This window comes from Balaenoptera musculus, chromosome 14 (genome assembly GCF_009873245.2).
Source record: "Balaenoptera musculus isolate JJ_BM4_2016_0621 chromosome 14, mBalMus1.pri.v3, whole genome shotgun sequence".
Classification (NCBI taxonomy): Eukaryota; Metazoa; Chordata; class Mammalia; order Artiodactyla; family Balaenopteridae; genus Balaenoptera; species Balaenoptera musculus.
In genome coordinates this window covers 39,424,891-39,437,687 of record NC_045798.1, presented here as the reverse complement: position 1 = coordinate 39,437,687, position 12,797 = coordinate 39,424,891, and the positions used below count along the sequence as shown (strand labels likewise).

Sequence of the window (12,797 nt, the reverse complement as noted above, 5' to 3'; positions counted from 1 at the left end):
ATCCAATCAGTGGAAGTCCTTAAGAGCAAAGACTGAGGTTTCACAAGGGAAAAAACTCCCCTCAAGAATGCAACATAGAGGCAGAAGACCTAAACAGACATTCCTCCAAAGCCATAGCGGTGGCCAACAGGCACATGTAAAGATGCTCAACATTGCTAATTATTAGAGAAGTGCAAATCAAAACTACAGTGAGGTATCACCTCACACCAGTCAGAATGGCCATCATTAAAAAGTCTACAGGGGCTTCCCTGGTGGCGCAGTGGTTGAGAATCTGCCTGCCAGTGCAGGGGACACGGGTTCGAGCCCTGGTCTGGGAAGACCCCACATGCCGCGGAGCAACTAGGCCCGTGAGCCACAACTACTGAGCCTGCGCGTCTGGAGCCTGTGCTCCGCAACAAGAGAGGCCGCAACAGTGAGAGGCCCGCGCACCGCGATGAAGAGTGGCCCCCACTTGCCGCAGCTAGAGAAAGCCCTCGCACAGAAACGAAGACCCAACACAGCCATAAATAAATAAATAAATAAATAAAATTAAAAAAAAAAAAAAAAAAAAGTCTACAAATATTACTCAGCCATAACAAGGAACGAAATTGGGCCATTTGTAGAGACGTGGATGGATCTAGAGACTGTCATACAGAGTGAAGTCAGAAAGAGAAAAACAAATATCGTATATTAACGCATATATGTGGAACCTAGAAAAACAGTAGAGATGAACCAGTTTGCAGGGCAGAAATAGAGACACAGATGTAGAGGACAAATGTATGGCCACCAAGGGGGGAAAGTGGAGGGGTGGGGGGTGTGTGTGTGATGAATTGGGAGATTGTGATTGACAGGTATACACTGATGTGTATAAAATTGATGACTAATAAGAACCTGCTGTATAAAAGAATAAATAAAATAAAATCCAAAAATTCAAAAAAAAGTCTACAAATAATATATGCTGGAGAGGGTGTGGAGAAAAGGGAACCCTCTTACTTACTCTTTTGGTGGGAATGTAAACTGGTGTAGCCACTATGGAAAACAGTATGAAGTTTCCTTTAAAAAAAAAAAAAAAAGAGACACCATATGATCCAGCAATCCCACTACTGGACATATATCCAGAAAAGAGAAAAGCTCTAACTTGAAAAGATACAAGCACCCTCATGTTCACAGCAGCACAATTTACAATAGCCAAGACATGGAAGCAACCTAAGTGTCCATCGACAGATGAATGGATAAAGAAGATGTGGTAATATATATATACAATGGAATATTACTCAGCCATAAAAAAGAGTGAAATAATGCCTTTGCAGGAACATGGATGGACCTAGAGATTATCATACTAAGTGAAGTGAGTCAAAGACAAATATCACATGATATCACTTATATGTGGAACCTAAAAAAAATGATACAAATGAACTTATTTACAAAACAGAAACAGACTCACAGACATAGAAAACAAACTTATCGGGACTTCCCTCGTGGCACAGTGGTTAAGAATCCGCCTGCTAATGCAGGGAACATGGGTTCGAGCCCTCGTCTGGGAAGATCCCACATGCCGCGGAGCAACTAAGCCCATGCGCCACACTGCTGAGCCTACGCTCTAGAGCCCACGAGCCACAACTACTGAGCCCACGTGCCACAGCTACTGAAGTCCACACACCTAGAGCCTGTGCTCCGCAACAAGAGAAGCCACTGCAATGAGAAGCCTGCACACCACAACAAAGAGTAGCCTCCACTTGCCACAACTAGAGAAAGCCTGCGCACAGCAGCGAAGACCTAATGCAGCCAAAATAAATAAATAAAATAAATAAATTTATTTTTAAAAATTGTCTTAAAAAAAAAAAAAGAAAACAAACTTATCATTACCAAAGGGGAAAGGAGAGGGGAGGGATTAGGAGTTTGGGATTAACAGATACACACTACTATATATAAAATAGATAAACAAGGACCTACTATATAGGACAGAGAATTGTATTCAGTATCTTTTTTTAAAATTGTCCTTTATTTGCAGATACTATGATTGTCACCATAGAAAATACAAGACAACCTAAGGATCTTTTTTTTTTTTTTTTGGCTGCATGGCATGTGGGATCTTAGTTCCCCGACCAGGGATCAAACCCATGCCCCCTGCATTGGAAGCACAACATCTTAACCACTGGACCGCCAGGGAAGTCCCTCAATATCTTGTAATAACCTACAGTGGAAAAGAATCTGAAAAAGTATATATACAGGTTATATATATACGTATATATATGTATGTTATATATATATATATATATATAACTGAATCACTTTGCTGTACACCTGAAACTAATACAATACTGTAAATCGACTATACTTTAATTAAAAAAAAAAGAATGCAACATAGAAATCTTGCTTGAGTTTCTAGCAAGAATTCAGACTCAAGGCTCCAACATCAACTCAACCTTCAGACTCGGCAGCCCGCACAATAATCAAGTGAGCCAATTTCTTAAAATAAATATCTTTAGATAAGATGAAAGGAAAGAGAGAAAGAAAGAAAGAAAGACATAGATATCCACACACAGAGAAAGAGACATATATATATATATATATATATATATATATATATATACACATAAACATACACATATGGTTCTGTTTCTCTGGAGAATCCTGACTAAAAGATGGAGAATGAATGAATGAATGATGTTGTTCTAGGCTGCACACAGGGAGCAGAAAGCAATGAGTGTCTGTCTCGTGAAGGCACCACGCTAGCCCCATGCCTGGGGTTGCAAACGTTGCTCCTCCCCTCACAAAGCTGAAGTTGAGTGAGGCTTCAAGGCTGATGCCATCAGCCTTGCCATCAGGTAGTAACATTGCTCATCTTGAAGTAAGGAGACTGAAGCCTGGAGCGGTTAAGTAACCAGGTCAAGCCACAGAGCTGGTATGTAGAGCCAGGATCCTAACCCAGGTTTGCACGGCTCCAAAGTCCACAGTGTCTCCATTTTATCGAGCCCCTGATTTATCTATAACATCATGAAAGTCAAAAGGGGAGGCTTCAGGAAGAACAGAGTGGGCCACAATGTCAAATGCTTGAAAGAGTTCAAGGAAGGAAGGCTGAACCGGGAGTAGCTCCTTCCACAGCCCCGATCCAAGATATAACCAGCAACCAAAGGCTTCCTACCGTCAGTTCCAAAATAAAAGAATCTCTCGCCCATTTGTAAATGAGGGGAGGCACCTTTGGGAATTTCTCTTAGAAGGACCCAACTGGAAAGTCCATCACTGAATCTAGTGGTATCAAAGAGTCAGAAATGTTCATTGTAGACTCAAGTCATTAACAAAATGTAAATGGAAGAATAGAATTTTTTTTAAAAAAGGAAGTCCTGGTAAAAGTACAAAGAATAATAAATGTGTAAGAAAGAGTAAATAGGATAAGAGTTATAGAAATGTTAAATATCGTGTAATCACGCAGTGTGTTCCACAGGGACCAGTTGGTATTTGGCTTTATAAGTGATAGGAAATATACAGCAGGTGCTCCCAGCATGATTTTCCATGAAAAAGATGCCTTGTGTTCTCAAAATACAGGGTGCTCTGAATTAAGTAGAGTGGGTTTACAAAGTTCATTCAACTGGAGTCATCACTCTCTCCCAGCCAGCCCAGCTACTGGTCATTGCCCAGCTGATTGGAGCCAGAGATCTCCCCTCTGCCAGATTCAACACGAGGGGAGAATGAAGAATGCAGTCTCTTATTTACAAGCTGTGAGGCCTGCAAAAACTTTGCAGAGTCTATCTCTCCATTTGGTGATAACTGATCTCCAGGGGCTCAGAAAGGGAAGCTGTTTGGGTTAGCAAGTGTAGGTGTTTGTCCCGATTTCCTGCTCTCACAATGCTTTCACTTATTCCAGCAGATGCAGCCTGATGATTCACTGGAGACCAATGGTCATTTGTGCTGCTCCCTGGAGATAACTCAGAGCTGGTGTTTGGGGATGTACGCAATCTTTGAAAAACCAGACTGGCCCAAGTCTCAGTAGCTTGTTCATTCCTAAACTGATGAATGAAGCAATGCTCAGAGTAGTAAGAAGTTGCCAGGCTCTGCCAAAGGCCAAGCTTTTGCTCACAGTGGTTGGTTCTCAAGTTTCACTCAGTGATCTCTCAGCCTAGCCCAGAGCCAAGACCATTGAGCAAGGACTCTGGAAACCCAGGTTCCATACTGATGATACACAGGACTTAACCTCTCGAGACTCAGTTTCCTCAGCAGGACCTCAGCAAGGTCCGTTCTATCTCTAAAGCTATACAAATCCATGATTTAAGTGAACAAGTGCACTTATGTATTTCCTTAATCAGACAACACCAAGAGCAGGGGTTTCCCACCAACACCCAATACACCGGCCGTGCAAGTAGAAACTGCATATTGCCCCAGAAAACGCAAGAGAATCAACTGAAAAAAAGATATCAAAACTCAGAATGATTCTGGGAAACAAGCTTAATATACTCAGCATACCTAACAACCAATGAGAAGAGTTATACTAACATCAAAAAGTGTGAAACACCTAGGAATAAACTTCCCTGGAAACATGCACAAGATCTACATGAAAAAAAGTTTAAAATGTTAATGAGGGACACAGAAAAATATTTGAACAAATGAAAACACACACTTCATCTTGGACAGGAAAACTTAACAAAAAAAGATATTAATTCTCCCTAAGTTAATTTAAATTTTTAATATTATCCCAATAAAAATACCAATGGGACATTTTTTTAACTGAACAAGATGGTTCTAAATTTTGTATGGAAAAATAAATAAGCAAAAATAGTGATCAAACTCTTATTTTTAAAAAGATTAATAAGAAGGGGCTAGCCCTCTGAATATATTGCAAAGTATGATAGTCAAAGCAATTTGATATCGAAGCATGAATAAACAGATTATTGATACAGAATAGAAAAATCCAGAAATAAACCCAAATATATATAAAAATTTATGTTAAATATATATCCACATAAGAATTTATACAAGAATACATAGACATATGAGAATCTACATTTTTTTAATTCCCATTTTGAATTAGTGGGAGGTAAATAGATTATTCAGGAAATGACGCTGGGACAATCAGGTTGCCATTTGGAAAAACATAAGTTTGAATATATGTATACTCTACATATTACAAACAACCAAAAACAAAAATTCCAGGTGAAAACAAAATGTAAACCTTGAAAGCAAAACCACAGAAGTCCTAGAAGAAAACATGGGATTTTTAAAAATAATCTTAACAGTGGAGGAGGTTTTCCCAAATATTATACAAAATTCCAAAATCATAAAAGAGAAGATTGATAAACTGAATTACCTTTAAAAAAAGAAAAGATCATCATGATTTTTTAAAAACATAAACAAAGTCAAATGAAAAACCAGGAATAAATATCTTTAAAGTATATTTCAGACAAAGGGCTAATTTCCTTCATGCAAAGAACTTCTCAAATCAACGAGATAAATAACCCAGTAGAAAAAGGAAGTAAAAATATGAACAGAAATGGGCAAAGAGTTCACATAAAAGGAACTACACATGGCTCTTATCATAAGAAAAGATGTTCAATCTCAGTCACAATAAGGTAAATGCAAAACAAATCTCAGAGATACAGAATTGACAAAAACCAGAATGTTGGATAACAGGCTCATTTGACTAAGGAAAAAAAAGGGCACTCAAAATTGCCTGTGAGAGTGCAAGTAGGAAAATCCTCTAAGAGCAATTTGGCAATTTCTATCAAAATTTAAAAAGTAGAGATACCCCTTGACTCAATAATGCCACTTCTAGAAACTCATAGGTATATTTGTATATGAGTGAAATGACACAGATATGGGATAATAATTGCAACATTGCTTGAATAGCAAAAGATTGGAAACAAATGTTCTTCAGTAGGGCACTGATTAAATAATGAACTACCCAGATATACTAAGTGAATAAAGCAAAATGCAAAGCAATGTGTACAGTACACTACCACATGTGTTTTAAAAAAATATTGAGTATTACTTACATATGCTTGTATATGCACGGATAGTCAATGCATATAATCAGTACAAAAACTAAGAAGTTATATCTGGGATAGGAACTGAGTAGCTAGGAAACAGGCATGAGAAGGGCAATTGTTTTTCACTGTACTCGCATTTATAACTTTTAAATTGTGTACTATTCAAGAAATTTCAATTAACGCAAAGGCCCACAAACTGCAGATTCTTCAGCCTTACACAGGACCTGCAGAATCAAATTCTCTGGGGAAGGAGTCAGGGGCTGCAATTCTAACAAGCACTGTGTGTGATTCTCATGCAGAGAAGTTTGAGAAGCCCCAACAGAGAGCATCACTGGTAATGCAACTTATCAAAATAATAATAGCAACAGTGATGTAAGCAGTAATGAACACCTATTTAAAAAGATAAAGCCTAAGACACCACTGCCAAAATCTTGCACACGTTTTCCTGAAAAAAAATGCTCTGGCACAACCTAGCATAGAAAGAGTTTACACCACGACGAAGTATTGCTTGTTCTCTCTGGTGTTTGGCTTTAACCACTGTTAATCATTTCACTAGCTTTTTATACCTTGCAAAATGCTTTACCCTAATCTTTTGAAATAGGTAAGAGCATAACAAGCCTTACTTGAAGTTACAGGAAAAAGAGATAAGTGAAATGTTCAAAAACAGCACACTTCCAAATTCACTACTTTCCAGCTAACAACTATGCACCCAACTTCTGTGTTCTAAAGAAACTTACGTCTAGAAGAAACATGTACATTTACTAGGTTTCTTCAATCTAGGCATGGCTGTGTTACAAATCACAGTTGTGTATTTCTGAGATGCTAGGGGAGAGAGAAAGGGCATAGCCTCAAGTCTCAGACAGTTCTGGCTCCCCCTCTGTGTTCTTCAATTTATTCCTCTGTAAATCAAGGTGAAAAAACAATATGGTGGAGTGATTAAGAGCAGGTGCTCTGGAGCTAGAATGCCTGGGCTCAAATCCCAGCTCTGCCACTGCGTAACCTTGAGCAAGTTACTTAATTTCTCTGTGCCTCCGCAGACACATCTGTAAAATGGGGATGGTACCACCTCACTCACTTGGTATGGGGATTAAATAAATCAATACATGTGCAGCACTTTGTATAGAAACTGGCACATAGTAAGTGCTAGATAAATATTTGCTATTATTATTTCAGACCAGTCTTGGCGTACTAAAGGAAAAGAATTCACAAAAATAAGGGTAAACCCAGGGAAGGGGTGGAGAGACAGGAGGGAAAACTCTGTAATGGCTAAAGAGAAGACACAGAAGGCAAACAACAATGAAAAGTTGGTTGTTTCCAAGAAATAAAAAACCAACTACAAGATATTGAAGCAATGGGCCAAGCAAAGCAAAGCTGTTTTTTCCTAGTTCTGTGGACTGCTCGGCAGCCAGACGTTTCCATTTTCCGGTCTGGGTCTGTATCGCTGTATAAGTTTTATGTCAGGAGCCCCAAACCAAGCAGGTTTGGCGTTGGGGGTGGCAGCACCTCTTACCAAGCCCCTGTGCTCATAAATATGACCAGGACTGTCACCCTCACTGTCCCCTAAGGCAACAGAAGGGCTTTGCCTCCACAGAAAAACCCGAGGTGGTGAAGGGACCGGAAGAGCTCAGAGGGAGTCCCAAACCCACCAGCTTCCCTGGTCATGGACTCAGGGAGCCCAGACCAGACCACAGACCCACCATCACTTCATTGCATACCATCTGCACATGGGACTGTGGGCAGCAAATGCAGATGGAAGGGACCCCTGAGACCATACTGCCTGATTTCTCCATTTTATGGTTGCTGTGGAGACTAAGGTCCAGAAAGAAGAAATGACCTGTCCCAAAGTTCAGTGATACCTAGATGATTATCTTACCACAGGGACCACTGATAACTGAAACAGAAGCCCTTCTACTAATTAAGTATTATTTCATCTTTAATTGCCATATTTTAGCCATTCTTAAAATGCTCATTCTTTAAAAAAAAGAAAAAGCCCACTACGTAAAATAAGTATCTCGTTAAAATAGTGACTTCAGCTGTGGAACCATCTCTTCCCTGTAACAGCTGCTGAGCAGGAAAAATGGTGAAGTAGCAGCTGTCCCCCTAGTTCTCCAGGGCAGACTTGGGAGATGTTATACAGTGCTTGGAAGGGTTGCCCACTCTGACCTGAATCTCAGAGCTGTACCTCCATCATCCTAGCTTTCATTTCGAAGCTGTTTGGAACTACCAACCGTAATTTATTTATCCAAAGTTCCTATGAACTTACTTAGGCTCTTAGCCTAATATCTTGCAGTTGAACCAACTGAAAACACCACATGATTCCTTTCCTCTGCAGGTCCCCACAGCCATCCCTTTGTCCCTGACACACCCTTCCCCAGAGGCCACCGCAGAGAGGTCTGCTCAGAACCAGCCCCAGCTAAAGATTCAGCCACACAGAATCCATCCTGGGGTCTCAACTGGCCAGAGCTGCAGGTACCAAATTTTTGCCCATGGACTGTGTTTTGAAAGATCTGGCCTAGCAAATTTATTAATATTTGTTTCTCTTTTTAAATAATCAAACTTATCTGACGGCCCATCAGAGCTTCCAAACAACAGAAGGTAACTAGTTTTGTCGCCAAACTGACCTGCTCTTTCAACCCAGAAACAAAACGCATTTTAATTAGCCTGAGCTGCCTTATTCTGAATAAATGTTTGATCCCTGCTCTGCCCTCCCGCCCTCTCTCCACACACCTTCTCGGAGTCACGGGGATCCGAAGACCCCGTGGGCAATGCCGGTATATATACTGAAGCCACCACACTGCCTCAAATTGAAAGCAGCCTGGAATCTGGCAGAGCCAAAGACTTGCTGTATTGCCCTCCCAGCAGCAAAATTTATCTACAATCTGAAATTACATCAAATTTCCAAGGACTGGGGAAAACATTTCCCATGAGCAAGAAGTTAATTTATTTGCAGGGGAAAATGAATGGTTCCCTCTGCTTTCCTGACCCTCCCATAGGCACCGGGAAACAACACAAAGTGACCCTGAGGAGAGACCCCAGACAGAGCCCTCACTTATGTAAGATGACCTAAAATCAGCCAGGGCTGACAGAGGACATAAATTCTGCAATGCACAGTAATGGGTCTGAGGAGCCTTTAAGCCAAGATCCAGACTGGACCTCTATTTAAATGTACTCCCTAATGAGAAATAACTTGTTTTTTTTGTATGTTATACTTTGGGGGAGGAGTGCTGAAATTGTGTATTTGGAAAAAATTATCAAACTTATGCTTTATACAATTACAGGTAAACAAGTTATTGAAAAGGCCCAGGTTAGTGGAGTTCATTGTGTTAGGACAGGCCACAAGAAGCCCTCTCCCCCTCTTTCTGTCCCTTGTAATTTATTTCACAAATTCCTTCCACTTTGTGTTCAAAAAAAAAAAAAGAAGAGGCACTTTAGAACCTAATGGCATCTTAGGATTGTTTGAGACCACCCCCAGAAAAAAAAAAAAAGATCCTTTGGAAGACCCAATAAGAAAAATTCATCTTCCAATCAAAACATATTAACTCTAACATCTCCCAACCCACCAGAAAGCACTCAAAGTAATGAGAACCCTAAGAAGAGGAAGGGGGGAAAAAATGAGTCAGTGGGGGTAATTTCCTTCTGCTGTTAGACCATCCCTGTTCTGTAAAACAATCTGCCAAACTCAGACTAATATCTCTGAAGCAACCATCTCTGCCACCACCTGGGCTGGCGGGGATCCCTCATTTCATTCTCCCCAGGTTTGTTCAAAAGTGCAGGTAAGCCAAGGGAGATCAGACTCTCACAGGCCATAAACTTCAGATACTCCACATGCAGTCAGACATCCAAACACCCATGTGCTAAGAGCTCACGCCACCCTCCTTCAAAATCAAGTTAACACTTAGTGCTGGCTACGTGCCCCGCACCATGCTGGGCACTTCACATGGGTTATCTCACTTAATCTCATGAGTTATATGCCTTATTTTACGGATGAGGAAAATGAGAGCTGGGTAACTTGCCCAAGGTCACAGAGAGCACGGACTTGAAACCTCGTGGTCTGACTCCAGACCCTGTTCTCTTAACCACTGTCCCAGCCCACCATAGGGTGTCAGGGTACAAGCGAGCTTCCCCGACTTCCCCAGACACACACGCACACACACACACACACACATCCCAGGCCTGAGTCTGGCTTCCAGCACCACCCCACCACAGAGGAAGACTTCCCCTCTCCTGATTCAGACTGGACGCCATAGACCGCTGTAATCAGTACATGAAAAATGCGCCACGGTTAGGGAGCCAAGATGAAATGCCATCATTTTGTGTTGTGAAACAGCCTCCTGATTTCCTGAAATCCATGCAGCAACATAGAAAAAACAAAGGGGCTGTTCAAATCATTTTATATCTTCCGCTGAGTGTAGAGACTTTAACTTCAGATGAGCTTTTGAGATATCACAGCACTTTGTAAACGGGAGGAACTAGAAAGGAAATCATCCTGTTTCTGGGCCACAGAGTATTTTTCATTCAGAGGAAAAGAAACTCTGGCCTTTTTAAATGTTTTTAAGGATTGATCCTAAACAGAATGCTTATAATCACAGATAATGTCTTATAATAATACTGGGTCCTTTTCACTTATAAAGTTGTCCCCAATGCAAGTTGAAAGTTGATAACTTGACTCCACGTGCCAACTTCAAATGAACCAAGGTACAAAACAGCTCCAAAAGGACAATTCATTGAAAAGAAGGCCGTAAGGCAATTTGCAAACATCACATGCACTTTCTTTATATGAATAGCTATAGCCACATACAGTATCAAAATGAAACTATAAGGGAAGGAATTCACTGTACAGAAGACAAAACAATACCCTTTTTATTTTTAAAACTCTGGTGAAATAGGTTTCCATATGACATCCCATTTTTAAAAAAATTAACGTAAACCAACCTGCCTGTGGGTTAGTCACACTACAGAGACCGCATCATAGTGTGTACAGATGCCTAGAGTATTTACAAATGTTATCTGTTAGGTAGTAAAGTTTTGTTGCCATTTTTCCAGCACATATTCCACAGTAAAATAAAGGGGAGATATTGGTGTTCTTGTACAAAAATTCTTAACAAATGGATAAGGCAATTTACCTGAGAGAAGATTTGTTCTTGAAATATTTCTCTTTTCACAATTGGAAATATAGAAATGGGATGTAGTTGTAAAAGAAGCATAAGAATGTCTAAGTTTACATTTTTTCTTTTAAATTATTTAAGTACCATTAAGTTAAAATGTTTACATTCATTATAAAAAAATGTTGTTAAATCTTATGCAAATGATTTAACACTGATTGCTGCAACGCAAATTGCACTTTTAAAAAAAAATTATTGTATACATGGAAGAAAAATATCTTTTGTTTGCTACCCTGTTTACAAATTCAGACTGACTTCAGGTCAGTCACACAATATGAACTTAGAGAAACGTCAGTCACAGTGTATGTTACAGTTACGATGCAGTCCTGCAAACCGAGTGATATTTTTGACAGGAGACCTCAAGAACCGACCCAGCCTCCAGAGGCGTGTACCAAACGAATGGTCTTCTCCACGAACGCATGTGAAATCTGGGGGCGGAAAAGGTATGAAGAAATTCTGGAATAACCAAAACCGATCAGAAGACGCACATGAATTGGGGCAATACACATAAAACTTTTGTTTAAAAATCTCTCTCAATATTCCTTAGCAGGCAAGGCCCCGGTTCCTAGCCCAGGTTTCTGGAAGTGGCACACTGGACATCAGATCCCCTGGCCGACCCCGGAAGTGGCCGTGGCTGGGGAGGCCGTGAGCTGCTCCGGCCCTTCTCCCGAGGCGGTCCATCTTCTCCCTGGGTCTTCAAGACAGGGCCGGGGTGGTAAAGGCTGAGCAAGCCTCGTGGGAGATACATCTCTTTCAAATAAAGGCACGGAAATCCTGTGTCAGAGGAAGATGTCCAATCAGCATCCTCAGCCCAGTCCGGACTGCTTGCCAAGAAGATCATGAAGGCGGTCCCGCGGGCCCCGGCCGTGTCCTCCTCTTGTTCCCCGTGGCCGCTCAGGCCAGGGCCAGGGCACACCAGGAATCCTGTCTCACCGACGACGTGACTTCGGCCGGCGAGGCCAGGCTGACGCCGATGTACAGCCCATCTTGACCTGAGTACTTGAGCTCGCTGTTCTCGGGATTAGCGCTCTCCCCTGCTCCAGACATCACCGAGGCGCCTGCCTGATGCAAGAGGGGGACAGAGGGAAGGAGAGAGAGAAGGGGAGAGACAGTTACCAATAAATTGTCAGGCAGCTGGTCCCTGCTAGGTAAACATTCGGGGACAAGTGAGACGGTAGCACAGCTGGCAGAGCTGCTCACTGGGCGGTACGGTGCCCTTGACCTAACTCTGGCGATTTCTGCTCTTAGAAACAGTGTCCTATTCACGTCATTAACTCGTGGCAGGAACCACCAGGCAAGATGCGCAGCTGGACGCAGGTAGAGAAGGGGAGCTGGAGGTGGTCTATTTGTAAAAAGTGCCAAACGCTCAGATCTCCGACAGTGAAACAAACCACACCACGTAGGTCAACAGGCCTTAAGGATGCCCACACAATCTAATCACTGCAAAAGAGAAAAGGCAGAGCACTGCGCGTACACACGCGCGCACACACACACACAGCGGAACCACGAGGCTTAGCAGTTCTATCAAAGTCTGAGAAGGAAAGATACACAGTTCAGCAAGACCTGATAAATGAAATTTTTGAGCACTGACTTCATGGAAAATTAACCCATGCATACACAGGATTTAATTCTTCCCAAGAAGCACAGGCCATGTTTGAAGCAGACCATGTGATAA

The 12,797-nt window shown here is 41.5% G+C and overlaps 1 protein-coding gene across 2 annotated transcripts in view; it reads right to left on the bottom strand.

Annotated features, from left to right (window-relative positions):
- Positions 1 to 10,795: 10,795 nt before the first annotated feature.
- Positions 10,796 to 12,797, bottom strand: part of GATA6 (GATA binding protein 6) — a 30,513-nt gene continuing 28,511 nt past the window's right edge. For both annotated transcript variants that reach the window (XM_036823706.1, XM_036823707.1), the window contains exon 7: positions 10,796 to 12,184. In XM_036823706.1, coding sequence (XP_036679601.1) covers positions 12,017 to 12,184 — 168 coding nt within the window. In that variant the 3' untranslated portion in view covers positions 10,796 to 12,016. The remainder of the gene's footprint in view (positions 12,185 to 12,797) is intronic.